The sequence below is a fragment of the Pelobates fuscus genome, chromosome 6 (assembly GCF_036172605.1).
Source record: "Pelobates fuscus isolate aPelFus1 chromosome 6, aPelFus1.pri, whole genome shotgun sequence".
NCBI classification, from domain to species: Eukaryota; Metazoa; Chordata; class Amphibia; order Anura; family Pelobatidae; genus Pelobates; species Pelobates fuscus.
In genome coordinates, this window is record NC_086322.1 from 18,300,371 (window position 1) to 18,324,584 (window position 24,214).

The 24,214-nt window shown below is 43.6% G+C and overlaps 1 protein-coding gene across 1 annotated transcript in view; it reads left to right on the forward strand.

Annotated features, from left to right (window-relative positions):
* LOC134566005 (vomeronasal type-2 receptor 26-like) overlaps positions 1 to 23,653 on the forward strand; it is a 40,278-nt gene extending 16,625 nt beyond the window's left edge. Inside the window, exon 2 of the mRNA XM_063425720.1 lies at positions 22,755 to 23,653. Within this exon, the coding sequence (XP_063281790.1) occupies positions 22,755 to 23,653 (899 nt within the window). The remainder of the gene's footprint in view (positions 1 to 22,754) is intronic.
* The last annotated feature ends 561 nt before the right edge of the window (positions 23,654 to 24,214 follow it).

Sequence of the window (24,214 nt, forward strand, 5' to 3'; positions counted from 1 at the left end):
GCAATGTGCACTGGAACAGTTCTGGAGAGCACACACTGTAGGCCTGACAGAGCCGCTTGAAGGACACTGACTGCTATTAGCTTAAACTGGAAACCTTTTTTCTTTGCAAAAGCACGCTATAGAGACACCAGATATGAGTGGCAATGTGAACTGGAACAGTTCTGCAGAGCACACACTGTAGGCCTGACAGAGCCGCTTGAAGGACACTGACTGGCTGCTATTAGCTTACACTGGAAACCTTTTTTCTTTGTAAAAGCACGCTATAGAGACACCAGATATGATTGGCAATGTGCACTGGAACAGTTCTGCAGAGCACACACTGTAGGCCTGACAGAGCCGCTTGAAGGACACTGACTGGCTGCTATTAGCTTAAACTGGAAACCTTTTTTCTTTGTAAAAGCACGCTATAGAGACACGAGATATGAGTGGCAATGTGCACTGTAACAGTTCTGCAGAGCACACACTGTAGGCCTTACAGAGCTGCTTGAAGGACACTGACTGGCTGCTATTAGCTTACACTGGAAACCTTTTTTCTTTGTAAAAGCACGCTATAGAGACACCAGATATGAGTGGCAATGTGCACTGTAACAGTTCTGCAGAGCACACACTGTAGGCCTGACAGAGCCGCTTGAAGGATACTGACTGGCTGCTATTAGCTTACACTGGAAACCTTTTTTCTTTGTAAAAGCACGCTATAGAGACACCAGATATGAGTGGCAATGTGCATTGTAACAGTTCTGCAGAGCACACACTGTAGGCCTGACAGAGCCGCTTGAAGGACACTGACTGGCTGCTATTAGCTTACACTGGAAACCTTTTTTCTTTATAAAAGCACGCTATAGAGACACCAGATATGATTGGCAATGTGCACTGGAACAGTTCTGCAGAGCACACACTGTAGGCCTGACAGAGCCGCTTGAAGGACACTGACTGGCTGCTATTAGCTTAAACTGGAAACCTTTTTCTTTGTAAAAGCACGCTATAGAGACACCAGATATGAGTGGCAATGTGCACTGTAACAGTTCTGCAGAGCACACACTGTAGGCCTGACAGAGCCGCTTGAAGGACACTGACTGGCTGCTATTAGCTTACACTGGAAACCTTTTTCCTTTTAAAAGCACGCTATAGAGACACCAGATATGAGTGGCAATGTGCACTGTAACAGTTCTGCAGAGCACACACTGTAGGCCTGACAGAGCCGCTTGAAGGACACTGACTGGCTGCTATTACCTTACACTGGAAACCTTTTTTCTTTGTAAAAGCACGCTATAGAGACCCCAGATATGAGTGGCAATGTGCACTGTAACAGTTCTGCAGAGCACACACAGTAGGCCTGACAGAGCCGCATGAAGGACACTGACTGGCTGCTATTAGCTTACACTGGAAACCTTTTTTCTTTGTAAAACCATGCTATAGAGACACCAGATATGATTGGCAATGTGCACTGGAACAGTTCTGCAGAGCACACACTGTAGGCCTGACAGAGCCGCTTGAAGGACACTGACTGGCTGCTACTAGCTTAAACTGGAAACCTTTTTTCTTTGTAAAAGCACGCTCTAGACACACCAGATATGAGTGGCAATGTGCACTGTAACAGTTCTGCAGAGCACACACTGTAGGCCTGACAGAGCCGCTTGAAGGACACTGACTGGCTGCTATTAGCTTACTCTGGAAACCTTTTTTCTTTGTAAAAGCACGCTATAGAGACACCAGATAGATTGGCAATGTGCACTGTAACAGTTCTGCAGAGCACACACTGTAGGCCTGACAGAGCCGCTTGAAGGACACTGACTGGCTGCTATTAGCTTAAACTGGAAACCTTTTTTCTTTGTAAAAGCACGCTATAGAGACACCAGATATGAGTGGCAATGTGCACTGTAACAGTTCTGCAGAGCACACACTGTAGGCCTGACAGAGCCGCTTGAAGGACACTGACTGGCTGCTATTAGCTTAAACTGGAAACCTTTTTTCTTTGTAAAAGCACGCTATAGAGACACCAGATATGATTGGCAATGTGCACTGGAACAGTTCTGGAGAGCACACACTGTAGGCCTGACAGAGCCGCTTGAAGGACACTGACTGCTATTAGCTTAAACTGGAAACCTTTTTTCTTTGCAAAAGCACGCTATAGAGACACCAGATATGAGTGGCAATGTGAACTGGAACAGTTCTGCAGAGCACACACTGTAGGCCTGACAGAGCCGCTTGAAGGACACTGACTGGCTGCTATTAGCTTACACTGGAAACCTTTTTTCTTTGTAAAAGCACGCTATAGAGACACCAGATATGATTGGCAATGTGCACTGGAACAGTTCTGCAGAGCACACACTGTAGGCCTGACAGAGCCGCTTGAAGGACACTGACTGGCTGCTATTAGCTTAAACTGGAAACCTTTTTTCTTTGTAAAAGCACGCTATAGAGACACGAGATATGAGTGGCAATGTGCACTGTAACAGTTCTGCAGAGCACACACTGTAGGCCTTACAGAGCTGCTTGAAGGACACTGACTGGCTGCTATTAGCTTACACTGGAAACCTTTTTTCTTTGTAAAAGCACGCTATAGAGACACCAGATATGAGTGGCAATGTGCACTGTAACAGTTCTGCAGAGCACACACTGTAGGCCTGACAGAGCCGCTTGAAGGATACTGACTGGCTGCTATTAGCTTACACTGGAAACCTTTTTTCTTTGTAAAAGCACGCTATAGAGACACCAGATATGAGTGGCAATGTGCATTGTAACAGTTCTGCAGAGCACACACTGTAGGCCTGACAGAGCCGCTTGAAGGACACTGACTGGCTGCTATTAGCTTACACTGGAAACCTTTTTTCTTTATAAAAGCACGCTATAGAGACACCAGATATGATTGGCAATGTGCACTGGAACAGTTCTGCAGAGCACACACTGTAGGCCTGACAGAGCCGCTTGAAGGACACTGACTGGCTGCTATTAGCTTAAACTGGAAACCTTTTTCTTTGTAAAAGCACGCTATAGAGACACCAGATATGAGTGGCAATGTGCACTGTAACAGTTCTGCAGAGCACACACTGTAGGCCTGACAGAGCCGCTTGAAGGACACTGACTGGCTGCTATTAGCTTACACTGGAAACCTTTTTCCTTTTAAAAGCACGCTATAGAGACACCAGATATGAGTGGCAATGTGCACTGTAACAGTTCTGCAGAGCACACACTGTAGGCCTGACAGAGCCGCTTGAAGGACACTGACTGGCTGCTATTACCTTACACTGGAAACCTTTTTTCTTTGTAAAAGCACGCTATAGAGACCCCAGATATGAGTGGCAATGTGCACTGTAACAGTTCTGCAGAGCACACACAGTAGGCCTGACAGAGCCGCATGAAGGACACTGACTGGCTGCTATTAGCTTACACTGGAAACCTTTTTTCTTTGTAAAAGCACGCTATAGAGACACCAGATATGAGTGGCAATGTGCACTGTAACAGTTCTGCAGAGCACACACTGTAGGCCTGACAGAGCCGCTTGAAGGACACTGACTGGCTGCTATTAGCTTACACTGGAAACCTTTTTTCTTTATAAAAGCACGCTATAGAGACACCAGATATGATTGGCAATGTGCACTGGAACAGTTCTGCAGAGCACACACTGTAGGCCTGACAGAGCCGCTTGAAGGACACTGACTGGCTGCTATTAGCTTACACTGGAAACCTTTTTTCTTTGTAAAAGCACGCTATAGAGACTCCAGATATGATTGGCAATGTGCACTGTAACAGTTCTGCAGAGCACACACTGTAGGCCTGACAGAGCCGCTTGAAGGACACTGACTGGCTGCTATTAGCTTACACTGGAAACCTTTTTTCTTTGTAAAAGCACGCTATAGAGACTCCAGATATGATTGGCAATGTGCACTGTAACAGTTCTGCAGAGCACACACTGTAGGCCTGACAGAGCCGCTTGAAGGACACTGACTGGCTGCTATTAGCTTACACTGGATACCTTTTTTCTTTGTAAAAGCACGCTATAGAGACACCAGATATGATTGGCAATGTGCACTGGAACAGTTCTGCAGAGCACACACTGTAGGCCTTACAGAGCCGCTTGAAGGACACTGACTGGCTGCTATTAGCTTAAACTGGAAAACTTTTTTCTTTGTAAAAGCACGCTATAGAGACACCAGATATGAGTGGCAATGTGCACTGTAACAGTTCTGCAGAGCACACACTGTAGGCCTGACAGAGCCGCTTGAAGGACACTGACTGGCTGCTATTAGCTTACACTGGAAACCTTTTTTCTTTGTAAAAGCACGCTATAGAGATACCAGATATGATTGGCAATGTGCACTGGAACAGTTCCGGAGAGCACACACTGTAGGCCTGACAGAGCCGCTTGAAGGACACTGACTGGCTGCTATTAGCTTAAACTGGAAACCTTTTTTCTTTGTAAAAGCACGCTACAGAGACACCAGATATGAGTGGCAACTGTCAAAGTACGCTGGAACAGGTCTGCAGAGCACACGCTGAAGGAGGCCTGACACCCAGACGCTTGCAGGCAACTAACTGCTCTTCTATTACAGTGAAAAAAAAATATTTTTTTTAAATCTAAAGCTTAAGCTATTGTCACAACAGATATGAGTGGTGGCACTGACTGTGCAAATGGGCACAGCATCCAGCCTGACACAGAAGATGGCAGGCAGGCAACTGCTCTTCTATTACAGTGAATTTTTTTTTTTTAAATCTAAAGCTTAAGCTATTGTCACAACAGATATTGTGATGGAAACAATCTCGCCACATTGTTTTGGAGGAGCTTGGTTGCCCGCCTGCTGCCTTTGGACTATGGCCCTGGGAGATTGGGCCCTTTAAAAACAGTATTCGGCCATACCAGAGTGTATGTCACTCATTCTGGCCCTTTAAATACAGTGGGGTCATTTGGTACTTGCCCTGTGTTAGCTGTGGTAACCCAGATAGCTATTCTCAAATCAACAGCACATGGAGAGACAAAACAATATAAGAACAGCCAGGTGCAAACCATGTAAGCACTCCCTCAAGTGCTTTAAATATTCAAATGTAAATAGGATATAGAATGCACACCATAACAATCTCAAAAAAATATTTACATTTTATTATGTACAAAAAAGTACCAGAATGTAAACATATAAGAAAAAATAAATATAAACAAAGTAACAGAAGTAAAGGCAGATACAATAAAATAATAGTTATAAATTACCACAAAAATCCTTACAAGCCACAGACAGAAACACGAGTCACCAAACCCCCCCAACGTTTCGGCACCAACTGGCTGCCTTTATCAAGGGTACCCCCCCACGACAGAGCTGTGTATCCAAGGGGGAGACAGTCCGTCTCCAGCAACCAGGCTCCAACCAGACTACTCCGGTGGTAGTGCTGGCACCAGGACAGAGTACCGCTGGTCTCTGCCCACTCAGCAACCCACCAAGGCATCCTACCAGTCCCCTACACAGCCGTGGTGAGGCACCTGGACATGGACCAACTTCTCCTCTACCCAGGTGTAGTAACCATTTATTGTGGGTGGGCTGTACTGTTTTTTCTGCTTTGTGGGTGGGTTGCTGGACTAACCAGGGCACTGACCGGCAGGAGGTCAGGTACCCTGTTAGTCTTTTTGGAAAGGGGGAGAGATGTGACGGAAACAATCTCGCCACATTGTTTTGGAGGAGCCTGGTTGCCCGCCTGCTGCCTTTGGACTATGGCCCTGGGAGATTGGGCCCTTTAAAAACAGTAATCGGCCATACCAGAGTGTATGTCACTCATTCTGGCCCTTTAAATACAGTGGGGTCATTTGGTACTTGCCCTGTGTGAGCTGTGGTAACCCAGATAGCTATGCCATGGAGCCTATTCGTGTGATTAAAGACTTTGGCTCTATGGCGATTAAACTGTATTCGGTTGGTCTGAGTGCCATTCACCTAATAATGTGCACTCAGACCTGAGCTATCTGGGGATATGTGAAATGTCTGTGTGTTATGTGTAAAATGTGACTTTATGTATTTTAAAGTGTTTTATGTCGTTTTGCAACCATGTGGTTAATGGATTCTGCCTCTAGTCCTGGATAATTGGATTACTTCTCCAATTATCTCCAGGGCAGAAGGGAGGAAACCGGGATGCATTGTGGGGATGTTTTTTCTGCCAGCCAGGGTGAACAAAAGATACTTTTACTAACTTTTGAACCCCTGGTCTGATTCATGCCATTTTTTAATATGTTGTTCCCCTGAATGGATTGATTGAGGATATGTATTTTTATGTGAATGTGATGTATGGTTTTAAAGTTATGAAAGTTGTGTAAAAGTATATTTTGAACTGTATGCATAATGGGATTATGTGTCACACTAAGGGGAGGGGATGTGTGGGATGTAACATCTATGTCATTGGTTATTTTATGCCTCCCCCTGGGTGTGGCCTGTATGTGTACTCATGTAATAAAACCCAGGCTGGGTGCCCCAGCACCTCAGACCACTGCTTGACCCTCAACACGGAGCCTTGTCTCGTACTTGGGGGGATTCACTGTATGCTGTTGGAGATTGATTGCTAGGAGTGTAAGCTGATGTCTGCTTTTCCTATTCGTCTGCTAGCAGCTATTCGTGAGGTTCCAGCTTGGAGTGCTATCTTATTCCCTGGTATGCAGTTCGGGAGTTTGATGCATTCACCTATATCCAATTCGTGAGTTTTGATGTTCTGCAGTAGCTGTGCCTTTCTGAGAAAAGGGGATTATCGCCTAAACGGATTTTAACCCCTCGTATGCTGAAACGGTCCATTACAGATATGAGTGGTGGCACTGACTGTGCAAATGGGCACAGCATCCAGCCAAACACAGAAGATGGCAGGCAGGAAACTGCTCTTCTATTACAGTGAAAAAAAATATATTTTTTTAAATCTAAAGCTTAAGCTATTGTCACAACAGATATGAGTGGTGGCACTGGGCAAGTGGGCACAGTATCCACTGTGAGCCTCACACAGAAGCTGGCAGGCAGGCGACTGCTCTTCTATTACAGTGAAAAAAAATATATATTTTTTTAAATCTAAAGCTTAAGCTATTGTCACAACAGATATGAGTGGTGGCACTGGGCAAGTGGGCACAGTATCCACTGTGAGCCTCACACAGAAGCTGGCAGGCAGGCAACTGCTCTTCTATTACAGTGAAAAAAATATATATATTTTTTTAAATCTAAAGCTTAAGCTATTGTCACAACAGATATGAGTGGCGGCACTGGGCAAGTGGGCACAGTATCCACTGTGAGCCTGACACAGAAGCTGGCAGGCAGGCACCTGCAATGACATTACACAGAAAAAAAACAGTCTGATGTTCTAGCCCTTAAAAGGGCTTTTTGGGGTGCTGTCCTTACAGCAGAGATCAGATGAGTCCTTCAGGATTGTAGTGGACACTGAATACCCTAGCCTAGCTATCAATTTCCCTATCTAATCAGCAGCAGCTAAACTTTCCCTCCTCTCACTAAGCATGCAGCTTCAGAATGAATCGAAAATGGATGCTGGGAGGGAGGTTGGAGGGTGTGGAAGGGAGGGAGTGCTGCTGATTGGCTGGAATGTGTCTGCTGACCGAGAGGCACAGGGTCAAAGTTTGCCCAATGATGACGAATAGGGGGCGGATCGAACCGCGCATGTGTCCGCCCGCCATGGCGAACGCGAACACGCTAAGTTCGCCGGGAACTATTCGCCGGCGAACAGTTCAGTACATCACTAATCAGGAGCTTTGAGGACAGGTGTCAATCCATATCTGCCAAGTGACCCTATGTAGTGGGAACAGTCTCTATTCTGCTCTTTGTCAGTGTGTATCAGGGGCTTTGAGGACAGGGAACAGTCTCTATTCTGCTCTGTGTCAGTGTGTATCATGGTCTCTGAGGACGGGGAACAGTCTCTATTCTGCTCTGTATCAGTGTGTATCAGGGGCTTTGAGGACGGGGAACAGTCTCTATTCTGCTCTGTGTCAGTGTGTATCAGGGGCTTTGAAGACGGAGAACAGTCTCTATTCTGCTCTTTGTCAGTGTGTATCATGGTCTCTGCGGACGGGGTACAGTCTCTATTCCGCTCTTTGTCAGTGTGTATCAGGGGCTTTGAGGACGGGGAACAGTCTCTATTCTGCTCTTTGTCAGTGTGTATCATGGTCTCTGAGGACGGGGAACAGTCTCTATTCTGTTCTGTGTCAGTGTGTATCATGGTCTCTGAGGACGGGGAACAGTCTCTATTCTGCACTGTGTCAGTGTGTATCAGGGGCTTTGAGGACGAGGAACAGTCTATATTCTGCTCTTTGTCAGTGTGTATCAGGGGCTTTGAGGACAGGTGTCAATCCATATCTGCCAAGTGACCCTATGTAGGGTGAACAGTCCCTATAGAGTCCTTTGTAGACGTCGCAAGTACGCATTGGGTAATGGCATCTGTAGTGTTCTAGTCAGGTATTGGAATTTTCAGCAGCAGCAGTTTCCCCTTTTTTTTTAAGAATTTGCCAGGAATCTTTTTTTGAAGTTGTTCCCCTCCTCTTGACACGATCAATGACCTGAGAGTGTCCATAAGCAGGGTTGACCTGTTAGTCTCATTTTCCATTCAAGTTGTGCATGATGTCCAGGCAAAGTTTCCAGGGACAAATATTGTAGCCTGTTGAACGAGGTGACCTTGCTCGGGTCCCAGGTGTGCGGTTCCTAAAATCGCTGCCATATACACGTCCACTGATAGGAGACGCAACAGGTATTAAACTGATAAGAATAGTACTACTTAACACACCACTCCTATCTGGTGGCACATTAGATTGCCCGCGCAGTGCCCCAAATTTGAAGTAGGAGGACCGACCAAGCATCTTCTTCCATCTCCCTGTTCAAAAAATCGCTGCCATATACACGTCCACTGATAGGAGATGCAACAGGAATTAAACTGATAAGAATAGTACTACTCTTTGTCAGTGTGTATCATGGTCTCTGAGGACGGGGAACAGTCTCTATTCCGCTCTTTGTCATTGTGTATCAGGGGCTTTGAGGACAGGGAACATTCTCTATTCTGCTCTGTGTCAGTGTGTATCATGGTCTCTGAGGACGGGGAACAGTCTCTATTCTGCTCTGTGTCAGTGTGTATCATGGTCTCTGAGGACAGGGAACAGTCTCTATTCTGCTCTGTGTCAGTGTGTATCATGGTCTCTGAGGACGGGGAACAGTCTCTATTCTGCTCTGTGTCAGTGTGTATCAGGGGCTTTGAGGACAGGTGTCAATCCATACCTGCCAAGTGGCCCTATGTAAGGGGAACAGTCCCTATTCTGCTCTGTGTCCGTGTGCATCAGGGGCTCTGAGGACAGGTGTCAATCCATATGTCAAGGTGTCCATATGTCAGGTGTCAATCCATATTCATTGTGATTTAGGAATGTTAGGTGATTTCTGCCCTTTATGGATTAAAACCAGACTCTGCATCAACTGTGTAATTTTCCAATGGAGTTTTGCCATGGATTCCCCTCCGGCATGCCACAGTCAAGGTTTTAGTCCCCTTGAAACAACTTTTCCATCACTTTTGTGGCCAGAAAGAGTCCCTGTGGGTTTTAAAATTCGCCTGCCCATTGAAGTCAATGCCGGTTTGCCCAGTTCGCCGGTTCGCGAACGTTTGCGGAATTTCCCGTTCTCCGTTCGCGAACCGAAAGTTTTGGTTTCGCGACATCACTAGTGGTATTGCATCTACCCCCATAGCGAAACACTTCTTTGAAATGGGACACACATTGCCAACCTTTAAATTTATGGGCATTGAACATGTCCCGATCCCTTTGAGGGGAGGTGACAGAGATAATTTGCTTCTTCAACGGGAAGCTTTCTGGATTTTTACACTGGGAACAGTACATCCAGGAGGTTTAAATGAGATTAATCCTCTAAACTGCTTCATTCCGAAAAGATAATCATTTATTACATTTTTATACTCTGCTCTAAGTTGAGAATATTTTGATTATGTGTTCTGTACCTTACCAGATTTGCTATTCGTATTAGAACTATATATAATTAGAAAGTGTTACTGTCTCACTCTTTTGTGATTCTTTGTATATATTGTATACATTGTATATCAGATAACACCTGCTCTTGCAACTCTAATTTCTCCAGAGGACCGGACCACCCCAGCTTTAATCTAAGCATACTTTTTTGTTTGTACTCTTTTTTAGACATTTAGTAGATCTGTACCTTGGGTGGTACCTTGATCCTTCATTATTATTATCCTTGTTTTTTACTTTTACTCGAGTATGTGGATTCTCTACATCTCGGTTTCTTACTTAATTCACGGTTTTCTCACCATTTCACACTCTTTGGGGTTAAATCCTATCTGGGATGATGCTCTTCGAACTTTGACATTACATTTATGACATCACTACCTTTTTCTCTTTTTTTCTTTTTTCTAAGTTCACTCTCCAATCAGAGCCCAGTTTCACCATATTTAAATCTCCACTTTTCCCGCTTTTCTTTGTCTTGATAAAAGTCCTTCGCGGACTGAAACGTCGACTTGATCGTTTTTTGAAATTATCACACTTATGTGAATAAATGAAACTTATTTTTCAAAGAAGTCCTCCAGAGTGCACTCTTTTCTATTTGTGTATATATATATATATATATATATATGATCTAAGTATATTATTTTTTTTACACTTATTTTAATTTATTTTATTTTATTTCTTAATGTATTTCTTAACTTAATGTATAAAATATTAACAAAAAAGATTTTTTGAAAAATTTTTAGTTCTACGTGACATTTTAACTGTGAATGTCATAAAACTGTTTGCTTTTACTGCAATAAAATACACATATTTGTATTCAGCAATGTCTCACGTGTAAAACCCCCATATGTGCTAACATCATATGAATTATTAGCGTTATGGAGAAATATGTGAAAAAATAAGTGTGTAAAAACCTATATTAAGAAATTTGTACCAACCGCTTTATAGAGGAGGTAATAGACATGAGAAAAAGTGTAAAAATACATGAAAAAATATGAAGAAACAAAAAATGAAAATTCATAAAAAATATGTGTATGACCTCTGACTCGATCTCAAGTCATAAGGTCCGTTTTGGCCATGTATGATAGACCACATGGGCATGTGATCAAATAAATAACGTGGTCAGACAAGTGATGTAGTGCCCGATAGCGATTCTTTAACCATGTGGCTGCAAATGACACAGCCACTGCACTTGAAACAACCTTTTTTAGTGAAACCTTTTGGTTTACTATAGCTCTTGATGGGATCATTTCTGACCAGTGTATCCTTAAGGTTTTGGTTTAATTTTAAAATAATAATAGGAGGTCACTTGAAAATATCTGGTAAGGTTTTGTCTGAGCTGAGTATCCTCCAGTATTTGGGTATTGATTTCTTCATCATATTGGACCCAGTGTGGTAAGTAAGGGGTAGAAATATTTGGGGACTTTTTTTCTGCAGGTGTTGAAGATATTGTTTCCTGATCTTTCTGATTGTGACAGCTCTATCCAGTATCTGGGGATGGTACCCTCGTTCCATTAACATGAAAACTCATGTCTTGAAGTTGTTTTTCTCTATTCACCGGGTCACTATTGTATCGCAATACTCTCATATATTGGGATATAGGTAGGGGATCTTTCAATGGATGTAGATGGAAGCTGGTGGTTCCTAGTGATTTATTTCTGTCGGTAGATTTACAATGGAGAGTGAACCCCAACTGATCCTCCCCTTTGTATAATATGACATCCAGGAATTGTATACTCATGTCACTGGAGGTGACTGTAAAGTGAACCGTAGTCGGTAATTGGTTGATGTACTCAATCATTTCACTTAATTCTGATGCTATGCCTTTCCAAAGAATAAGTATGTCATCCACAAATCGGACGTATTCAATTATGTGTTTGCCATATTTGGGTAGTATATACAGTGCTTCATACCAATACATATACTCATTGGAGTAGGATGGAGCCATTGCTGCTCCCATCGTGGTTGAGCATGCTGCAGACCCACCAGCATTGCTGCGGCTTGGTTCACTTCTGTAATCAACACTGCGGTCCCGGATGTCTGTAAGTAAAAGTAGTCCTCAAACTTAAAATAATTGCATATTAAGGCAATCCATAGGAGTTCCAGCAAGTAGTCTATAGGTGGACCCTGATAAAGCTGAGAATTAAATAGAACATTCCTTAAAGCCTCAATCCCTTGCTCATGGGGGATTATCGTATACAAACTTTGGACGTCCAAAGTAACCAGTAGTATGTTGTCGTTTCTGTTAAACGCACCAGGGTATGTAACACATTGTATTACTGAAAGGTGAGTGCCAAGCTTTTGGATATATATATATATATATATATATATATATATATATATATATATATATATATATATGAAGAAATAAGGGAATCACTTGAGGAAGACCCTGTGGGGTCGAAACGTCGATCTAAGAATGTAAATCCTTTTTTGGGAATAAAATACCGATTGACCCTTTATCAAGACCGGAGAGTGCTTCCCTTATTTCTTCATTTATATCTTTTAACGTGGGATAGCACCAAGGCATTTAAAACTACATTATTGAGACAGGGTGAGTGCCAAGCTATATTTGTTTTGTCTATATATATATATATATATATATATATATATATATTGTGACGAGACCAATCTCGCCACTGTGCATTAGATGAGCCTGGTTGCCCACCTGCTGCATTTAGACTATGGCCCCATGTTGAAACGCTTGATTTTCCCCTGCAAAGAGACGAAAGCCGGGTCATCCGGTACTTGCCCTATTTGAATAGTGATACCCCAGACAGCTATGCCATGGAGCCCATTCGTATAATGAAAGACTATGTGAAAGACTTTGGCTCCATGGCTGAATGTACCTGTTTTATGCAATAGCTGCACAGTTATATATTTTTATGTATTTTATTGTCTTTTGCTACCATGTGTTCAATGGAGTTTTGCCTCTGTCCTTGGAGATAATTGGATTACTTACCAATTATCTCCAGGATAGAAGACTCTGTGGAACTGGTTTTGGGCAGAAAAGACATGCTTCATTTGGTCACAAAGGACTTCGATCTAACTTTTGAACCAATGGACCAATTTGGATGATTTTGGCATATGTTTGTATTTGGAGTATGCTGATTCTTAAAATGTGAATGTGATGTATACTTTTAAAGTTATGAATAATGTGGAAAAACTGTATTTCTCTGTCTGAGATAATTACATTAACCCATTGTGTAAGGTAATTGTATCACAGGCAGAGGCGAGGATTTTGTGTGGGAGTGTCTGAGTGTATTGTACGTGTTTATTGGTGGTTTTCCAAAACCCTGTGGGTGGTACTAATATGTATATAAGAACAATAAACCCACAGCTCTGTCTGTTCACTGCTTGACCCTCAACACGGAGCTTTGTCTCGTTCTTGGGGGGGGGGATTTATTGTATGCTGTTCCAGTTCAACTGCTAGGAGTGTGTCAGGATCGGGACAGGGATCCAACACGCAGAGTACAAACAGGTACAGGATACGTATACCGGACCTTAGAATGGCCGGACTAACGTACGGAGAGTATAGAGAATGGTCAGAGACAAGCCGAGGTCGAGGGAACGAGAGGACAGGTAAGCGAGGAACAAGCCGGGTCAAGGATAACAGAGATAAACAGAGTAAGTCAAACAAGCCGGGTCGGAACCAAAGGGATAACTGAAAACACCAGAGCACTGTGTGACTAGGCAGGCTAGAACCACGACAGGGCAATGAGCAATTGAGAGAAGCACTGTTAAATACCCTGGTTCAGAAGGGTAGACACGCCTCCGACGAGTCCTGATTCGTCTCCAACCAATTGAGTGACAGGTCGTTCCGGGTTGGCGTCATGACGTCGACTTCCGGACGTCATGCTAGAAAAGGAAGTGACTCCCTCGCGGCCGGCGTTTATGTGACCGGGTGGACCGCGAGGAACAGGGGAAACAGGCCGTCCGGATGGATAAACGTCTAAGTCTCTACCTCTCTCAGAGGTAGAGACTTCAGGTACCCTGACAGGTACCCTGACAGTACCCCCCCTCTCAGATACGCCCACCGGGCGGAATGAACCGGGACGAGATGGGAAGCGGGAGTGAAACGCCCTGCGGAGACAAGGAGCATGAACATCCTCTTGAGGTACCCAACTCCTCTCCTCAGGACCATATCCCCTCCAATCGACCAGATATTGTACTCTCCCCCGGGAGATTCGGGAATCGATGATAGCGTTAACCTCATACTCCTCCTGACCCTCCACCTGAACAGGGCGAGGGGAGGAGACCGTGGAGGAAAATCTGTTACAGACTAGTGGTTTCAGCAATGAAACGTGAAATGAGTTAGGGATGCGTAAGGCAGATGGAAGAGCTAGACGATACGCAACTGGGTTAATTCGAGTCAGCACCCTGTAAGGTCCAATATAACGAGGAGCGAACTTCATGGAAGGAACTTTTAAAATGAATGTTTCTTGTACTCAACCATACTCTATCACCTGGAACAAACACCGGAGCCGCCCTTCTACGTTTATCAGCGTGTTACTTAATCAGCATAGAATTGTGCAGAAGAATTTGTCGAGTCTGATCCCACAACTTGCTCAAATTGGCAACATGAACATCAACCGACGGTAACCCTTGGGAAGGGGAAGCCGAGGGAAGAATAGATGGATGAAAGCCATAATTCATGAAGAAGGGGCTTGAATGAGTAGAATCACAAACGAGATTGTTGTGTGCAAACTCCGCCCAAGGAATCAAACCAACCCAATCGTCCTGGTGTTCAGAAACAAAACAACGTAAATATTGTTCAATCTTTTGGTTGGTGCGTTCAGCAGCTCCGTTAGACTGAGGATGATAGGCAGAAGAGAAATTCAATTTGATACCCAGTTGAGAGCAGAAGGACCTCCAAAAACGGGAAACAAACTGGGAACCTCTGTCAGATACAATTTGGGAGGGTATCCCATGTAAACGAAAAATCTCTGCCAATTCGGGGGAAGACGGGAGTTTAGGCAGAGGAACGAAGTGAGCCATCTTGGTGAATCTGTCAACCACGGTGAGGATAACAGTCTGTTTTTTAGAGATAGGTAAATCGACAATGAAGTCCATAGCTAAACAGGACCATGGTTTCTCTGGAACCTCTAAGGGATGCAGAAATCCACATGGGAGCGTATGAGGTTGCTTAGTCTTAGTACAGACCTCACACGTACCGATGAAATCCTTAACATCCTTACGCAAAGCAGGCCACCAGAAATCTTTGGAGATTAAAGCATACGTCTTGCGAATGCCAGGGTGCCCAGCTACCTTGCTGTTGTGGAAACACCGTAACACTTCCAGTTGGAGACCAGGAGGAACGAAGTGTCTATCCCCAGGAGTCTGTTTAGGAGCTAGATGTTGTAACTTCATGATCTCGGCAAGCAACGGAGAATGAATCCTGAGATTCGTGTTGGCGATGATATTACATTTAGGGACTATCGAGGAAAGAACTGGCTCAGCTATAGTGGACGGTTCATATTGGCGAGATAAAGCATCGGCTTTGGAGTTCTTAGAACCAGGTCTATAAGTAAGCACATAATTGAGTCAGGAATAAGGACCAACGAGCTTGTCTGGCGGATAGGCGCTTAGCCTCCCCAATATAGGACAAGTTCACAGGATGTAAGGTCCCTTCTAATAAATGTCTCCACTCCTTTAGGGCCATAATGACCGCTAACAGTTCCCTGTCACCGATGTCATATCTGCTTTCAGGGCCAGATAGTTTCTTAGAGAAAAAACCACCAGGGTGTAATGGTTTGTCCACCCCTAACCTTTGTGACAGGACAGCACCTTCTCCCGTCTCAGAGGCATCGACCTTGAGTAGGAACGGCAGAGTCGTATCAGGATGGACTAAAATTGGGGCAGAAGCAAAAAGTTCCTTGAGAGTCTTGAAAGCAACAAGGACCTCAGTAGACCAGGTCTTAGTATCAACCCCTTGTTTGGTCATATTGGTAATAGGCGCAATAATAGAAGAGTATCCCTTAATAAAGCGCCTATAATAATTAGAGAAACCAATAAACCTCTGAATAGCCTTGAGTCCTTTAGGCAATGGCCAATCTAAAATAGATTGGAGTTTGTCAGGATCCATCTTAAAGCCTTCCCCAGAAATCACGTACCCAAGAAAGTCTATCTGAGACTGGTCAAAACTGCATTTCTCCAATTTACAGTATAAGCCATGTTGCAGAAGTTTGTGCAATACCTTTCTGACTTGTCTGTGGTGGGTCTCAATCTCCCTAGAGTGTATAAGTATGTCATCCAGGTATACAATAACACAATCATGTTGAAACTCCCTAAGGACTTCATTAATCAAATCCTGAAATACTGCAGGAGCATTACAGAGACCAAATGGCATAACCGTGTATTCATAGTGACCATAACGGGTATTGAACGCTGTCATCCACTCGTGTCCATGCTGGATTCTCACCAAGTTATACGCCCCTCTGAGATCTAACTTGGTGAAAATTTTAGAGCCCTTTAAACGATCAAACAGCTCGGTAATCAAAGGAATGGGATAGGCATTTCTGATGGTTATCTTATTCAAACCTCGGTAATCAATACAAGGTCTCAGAGTACCATCCTTCTTTTTAACGAAAAAAAAAACCAGGTCCGGCGGGGGAAGAGGATCTCCTAATAAATCCTTTTTCTAGATTCTCACGAATATATTCCTCTAGAACTGAGTTCTCTTGAGTGGATAGAGGATATACATTGCCCCTCGGAGGCATAGTACCAGGTAGGAGCTTAATTTTACAATCAAATGACCTGTGTGGAGGTAAGGTATCAGCATTCTTCTTGTCGAATACTGCTTTTAAGTCCTGGTAGAGGAACGGTATTTGTCTCTCTGTAGACTAAGTGGAACTACCTGGTGTGTTTATTACAGCCAATGGAGATACCCTGCGTAAACACCTCTCCTGGCAGCCCTGACCCCATGAGAGTATCTCCCCTAACTCCCAATCGATAATAGGGTTATGTCTCTTTAACCATGGGTACCCCAGGACTATGGGGACAGAAGGGGACGAAATTAGCATAAGTGATAAGTTCTCCTCGTGTAAGATACCAACAGTTAAATTAACGGGTATGGTCTCACGGAAGATAACAGGCTCAAGTAAAGGTCTACCATCTATGGCCTCAACGGCCAAGGGTGTATCCCTTAACTGGGATGGGACAGTGTGTTTAGTGGCAAAGGCTTGGTCGATAAAATTCTCAGCAGCTCCGGAATCTATCAAAGCCATAGTCTTTACTACTCCCTTCTCCCAAGTTAAAGAAACTGGTAGCAGAAGCCTGTGATCTTTATAATTATGAGTAGAGGACAAAATAGAAACACCCAAGGCCTGTCCTCTAGAGAAACTTAGGTGCGAGCGTTTCCCGAACGATTAGGACAATTCAGGCGTAAGTGACCTCTGACTCCACAATACATGCATAATCCCTCTCTTCTCCTGTACTGTCTCTCCTCTTCTGAGAGGCGAGTATTGCCTATCTGCATAGGTTCAGGAAGCAGTGAGGTAGTGGAATCAGGACCTTGAAATGCGGGAGCTAATTTAAAGGAAGGTCTAAGGTTCCTCTCTCGAGTGTTTTGTCTCTCTCTTAAACGCTCATCAATACGAGAAATGAACGAAATTAACTCCTCCAAATTTTCAGGGAGTTCTCTAGTAGCAATCTCATCAAGGATTACGTCTGATAGCCCGTTCAAAAATACATCTATATAAGCCTGCTCATTCCACTTAACTTCTGACGCCAGAGACCTGAACTCTAGTGCATAATCCACAAGTGTTCGGTTCTCCTGTCTCAGGCGCAACAGTAATCTGGCTGCATTGACCTTTCTACCAGGGGGGTCAAAAGTTCTTCTAAAGGCAGCTACAAAGGCTGCCTTTATACTAACGGGTTATCGTTCTCCCATAGTGGGTTGGCCCATCTCAGAGCTTTCTCAATGAGTAAGGTGATAATAAATCCAACCTTTGCCCTATCAGTAGGATAGGAACGAGGTTGCAATTCAAAGTGGATACTAATCTGGTTTAAAAAACCACGACACTTCTCAGGTGAACCACCATAACGTACTGGTGGGGTAATGCGAGAGGAGGCACCTACAGTGGCTACCTCTAGGCCAGAACTTACAGGGGAGATAGAGGTAGTACGTGTCTTCTCTGGTGGATTATTGGCACGAGATAATAACGCCTGTAGCGCTAGTGCCATTTGATCCATTCTGTGTTCCATGGCTTCGAACCTAGGATCAGAGGGACCAAGCTGACTGTTTGTACCTGCAGGATCCATTGGCCCTGTCGTAATGTCAGGATCGGGACAGGGATCCAACACGCAGAGTACAAACAGGTACAGGATACGTATACCGGACCTTAGAATGGCCGGACTAACGTACGGAGAGTATAGAGAATGGTCAGAGACAAGCCGAGGTCGAGGGAACGAGAGGACAGGTAAGCGAGGAACAAGCCGGGTCAAGGATAACAGAGATAAACAGAGTAAGTCAAACAAGCCGGGTCGGAACCAAAGGGATAACTGAAAACACCAGAGCACTGTGTGACTAGGCAGGCTAGAACCACGACAGGGCAATGAGCAATTGAGAGAAGCACTGTTAAATACCCTGGTTCAGAAGGGTAGACACGCCTCCGACGAGTCCTGATTCGTCTCCAACCAATTGAGTGACAGGTCGTTCCGGGTTGGCGTCATGACGTCGACTTCCGGACGTCATGCTAGAAAAGGAAGTGACTCCCTCGCGGCCGGCGTTTATGTGACCGGGTGGACCGCGAGGAACAGGGGAAACAGGCCGTCCGGATGGATAAACGTCTAAGTCTCTACCTCTCTCAGAGGTAGAGACTTCAGGTACCCTGACAGAGTGTAAACCTTTCGTATGGTTTCTCCTATTCGGCTGTTTACAGCATTCATATGGTTCCGGTTCGGCTGTTTACGGCATTCATATGCTTCTCCGGTTCGCTGGATTGGTGTCTACAGTAGCTATGCCTGTGTCTCTGGAAGGGGAAGATCTACTAAATGGCGGTTTAACCCTTTTATGCCTGGGGGTGCCGTTACATATATAAATATATATATATATATATATATATATATATATTTAAATTCTAAAATTCTACGTGTATATTTATGTAATATCTTAACACACTTATGTGATTTTACTAATTAAAATGTCAGGGATTTGCCTGACGACCCAAGCGGAACGTCAAAACAATTTAATTGGCAAGCCCTATATTTATCCCTGTAACTTTACAAAACACCATAAAACCTGTACAGTAAAATGATGATGTCATCAGTGAAAATGCTGTTTTTGTGTGAAAAATTCTAAAAAACTAATATGAATGCTAAGTTTGGCCAGCGTTTGTCACGAAGTGGCTACAAAAAAGTCTGGGCTTAATTAGAGTTGAGTGGACACCTGGATGTTCGGGTCGGGCGGGACCGGCGGGTTTAGCCGAACTTTGAAAAAAAGTCTGGGTTCTTGATCGAACTTGACCACGAACCTCCTTTGAAGTCAATGAGGACCCGAACTTTTGCCCACAAAAATAGCTCTAAAAAAAGTCCTGGAAAGGGCTAGAGGGCTGTAAAAGTAAGTATCATGGGGGTAAGAGTAGGGCAAGTGCCCTGCAAACAAATGTGGATAGGAAAATCACTTAAAATAACATACAAATTAAAAATACAGCTGAGCCATAAAATACCACTAGATTGAATCTTTGATTTTAGCTTTGGAAGAACATAAATCAAAATCTAAAGCATGGCTGTCAAGAGGATCAACAGAATTATCCATTTGTGAGAGGGTTGGAGTGCAAGGTATTCTCTTTCATTGTTCAAACTGAGCTCAACTCCTGATGCATGGAGAAAAGGCCTTCACAAGCCTCTGCTATTGTGTACATAGTTTATACTAAGTGACCTATAGGTTGAGGAGGCGGTGACCGTGGCGGTGTAGGTGGAAGCAGCGGTGGAGGAGGAGGTAGCCAACACTGTTTTTTATATATATATATATATATATTTTATTTGAATTGGGGTAGCCTCCAAAATATTGGGACATATAAAAAAAGAAAACTGTTCCGCAGAGCGACTGACCCGTGCATGCTGCATCTGAAACTCCACTATCGCCTGCTGCTGCTCGCACAGTCTCATGAGGCGGTGAGCGGGAAGGCCAAAGTTATGCTGCAGCGCAGACAGGCGAGCAGCAGCAGGGTGAGAACACAGACGACCCACACTTTCTGCAGCAGCTCTGATATATGTGGCTATACACTGTGGCATCACAAGGGCCACCCAGAACTGGCTCCACTCCCATCAAACCAAGCTCCTGGAGGAGATCACCCAGCTCATCATGCTAGAGCACTTTTTCAATGTGCTCCCCAATGAGAAGGCGACGACGTCAATCCATATAACTTTTGATGCCATTGACTGCGCCTACCATGGTGACCACAGGTAACGGGGAATCAGGGTTCGATTCCGTACAGGGACCCTGACAAAACGGCTACCACATGCAAGGAAGGCAGCAGACACGCAAATGACCCACTCCCGACGCGGGAAGGTAGTGACGACAAATAACAATACATGACTCTTTAGAGGCCCTGTAATTGTAATGAGTCTACTTGAAATCCTTTAACTCTGATCAATTGGAGGGCAAGTCTGGTGCAGAGCCGCTGGCCCGTGCGTGCTGCAGCTGAAACTCCACTATCGGCTGCTGCTGCTCAAACAGTCTCTCCAGCATGTGCAAGGTGGAGTTCCACCTTGTGGGCACATCGCATATGAGGCAGTGAGCGGTAAGGCCAAAGTTACGCTGCAGAGCAGACAGGCGAGTAGCAGCAGCAGGGTGAGAACGCCGAAAGCACGCACAGCCGCTACAGTGAATGTCACATCCTGTTCCAAGTTGCGGATCAGTCTTGTGATGGCTTCTGGTATCCAGTACTAGTTTTACTGAAGCTGCATCAGGGTCCTGGTATGTGGCTGCGCAAACGCTGGTGCTCAACACCAGGGGGCGTGCGGTTACCCTGCACCAGACCCTGCTAATCCATTCCACACTGTGACTCCTAACTTCTACATCAGACATACTCGGTCCCGGTCGTCCAACCGCCACCCAGTCAGTGTCTGGGTCTAGGTCACCGGACTGCGAAACTGCGAATGGCTCGTTAAACCTGTTATGGTTCTTTTTATCGCTTCAACTGTTACTTGGATAACAGTGGGAATTCTAAAGATAATACATGCCAATGAGCGCTAGGGGACAGCCGCTCCACTTTTGCACCCTGCTCCCTCTTATGCTGTGCTGGTGCCTCTGTGCGACTAGTGCCTCTTCCTCCAAACTGCACACTTCACTCGCATGACCTTGATTCCATGTGGGGTCTAGGACCTCATCATCCTCCACATCATCTTCCACCCACTCCTCAACCCTGCCCTCTTTTCCGGTCTGCACACTGCAGAAAGCCACAGCAGTTGGCATCTGTGTTTTTTCCAGCATGTAAAGTTTGCAAAGGACATATGGAAATTGTATTAGAATTGTATCCAGGCAACAGTTTTCCCTATAAACTGACCTCTCAGTTTGACTTGTGAGGGTATTGCCCCAGAATTACAATATTGTGTAAGTACCTCTTAGCTATTGATAACTGGTTTAAATATAGCAGCTTGTTATCTGGTAGTATCTAGTGTAGAAAATATCAATCTGTTTTCTATCACTTAGATCTGTGTTGTAGATGTGAAACAATATTACAAGTGACCGATGTAGTAAATTTGAATCAAAGTTCCATTTGCAAAAAAAATTCTCGCCCATCTTCTGTGGGTTATTGCATTTTTAAGATGTAGACTTATTGTATCACATTAGCAATGCACAGGTAGATTGTCTGGCACGTTGTTTTGGTGTTTGGTTTTAACTTTGTAGTTGTGTCTTTACACAATATAGAAATGTATATTGATGCTTCTGTATATGAAGCGATCACAATAACACTTATATTTCACTTTAAAAAAAAAAAAATCAGGCTAAACAAAAATTGGTAATTAACAATATGACACCTGAAAAGCACATGAAAGGATGCTGTATGATTTAAAAAAAAAAAAAAACACACTACAAAAAAGTCCTGTCCACTAGAGTGTGTAGTCATGAATGTAACCAGTAAAACTTTGTTTTTACAGTCACTTGTTGGCCCATACATATTTTAAAACTTGTTTAATTTTGTTATAGCATAACTTGTAGTTTTGTTTTTTAACTTGCCTATAATACATATTTTTGTATGACAGTGTATTTTATTAATTGATTACTGAATTTTAATGGTCTAAGATCATTAACATGTCAACAGGCAAACGTAACCCGAATGATTTGTCTCAGTCTTGCCTTCTATACTACCTGCACCATAGGCAACATTTATTTGTCTTTAGACTTTCTTGAGAAGCGGTAACGGTGTTGCACACATACACCAGATATGAAGTGCACACCCCAAATGTACTACATAGCACCCAGAAAATTAGAATGTTTACAACTGTGCTGTAAGCGCACTATTAGACGCTTCGATTTGACTCTTAGATATGAAGAGCAGGCCCCAAAATGTACTATTTAGTCCAAAAAACGTAATGTTCGGTACAAACTCGAACTTTACATTTCGGGTTCGCTCAACTCTAGGCTTAATCTCTAGGCATCATTAAACTAAACTGTTCTGGTGACTATAGTGTCCTTTAATGACAAATGCAATCCTACTAAAGCGTGAACGATTTAATAATCTACTTAATTTATTTAATAGAGTTGCATATTTCTCAAATTAAACTTCCATCAATACTGATAATTTATTGTCTTGTGTTTTTTTTTTTTTTTATATTCCAGACAGTGATAACTGCCAGAAATGTCCTGACAATGAATATCCGGATGAAAATAAAACAAATTGCATTCCCAAAACGTATGACTTTCTGTCATATGAAAATGATATTATGACTTTAGTTTTCTCTTTAATCTCTCTTTTTTTTTCACTCATAATTGTCTTTATTTTGGGAACATTTATTATATTCTGGGAGACTCCCATTGTCAGAGCAAATAACCGGAATCTCAGCTTCATCCTCCTGGTCTCTCTCATGCTGAGCTTCCTCTGTGTGTTTCTGTTCCTCGGTCGTCCTGTGGATATAACCTGCAAGCTGCGTCAAACCTCTTTTGGGATCATCTTTTCAGCATCTGTATCTTCTGTACTGGGCAAAACTATCATGGTTTATATGGCTTTCAAAGCTACTAAACCAGGCAGCATGTGGGTTGGGGTCAAAGTGTCTAATACCATAGTTCTGATATGCACATCTATCCAGATCCTAATTAATGTTCTTTGGTTGTGCATTTCCCCTCCTTTTCAAGAACTGGACATGCACTATTACCCTGGAAGGATCATCATTCAGTGTAATGAAGGCTCAGTTATTGCGTTCTACTCTGTTCTGGGTTATATGGGGGTTCTGGCAGCTGTTAGTTTTATTATTGCTTATTTAGCCAGGACATTACCGGACAGTTTTAATGAGGCCAAGTATATCACCTTCAGCATGCTGCTGTTCTGTAGTGTGTGGATTGCAATGATCCCGGCCTATCTGAGCACCAAAGGGAAAGACATGGTGTCTGTAGAGATCTTTGCCATATTCACTTCTAGTGCTGGCTTGTTAGGCTGTATATTTTTTCCTAAAATTTACATAATGCTTATAAAACCTGAAATGAATACCAAAAGACATCTTCTGGACAAAATTAAGTCATAATATATTAAATATCTATTAAAATGAGATCTATTTCATAGTTATAAAAAGCCAAGGAACAGAAACAAAATATAGCATAAATGTTTGATTTTAGCAGTGCAGCTATCAAAACAGTGGAGGCATGCTCCATAGGAGCAATCTCTTGAGCCCTGATCTGATACAGGATAAGTGCTCTGGAGTGTTTGACCACATTGTAACATTAAGCTTGTAACAATCTTACACTTTGAGAAATCGCTGTATAAATATCAATGAACCATTTGATGCTTGAGTGTAACAGTAGCTAAATGGTGGCACAGTGATATACTAAGGTGTAGAACAGGGGTCAGAAACCTATGGCACGTGTGCTATGCATGGCACTCCGTATTGTAGCACTTAGAGGAAATGATGTCAGATCAGTTCACACCTGCCCTGGAGTAGAGTTGCCCTTGACCTGTACCTGATCACCCCAGGGAAGCCACCCACACTGCTACGTATACACAGTTCTTCAGAAAAAGCCTCGCCCTCATACAAATAATGCAAACAGCCCACACACAAACACACACACAGTCACCACACCACTGACAA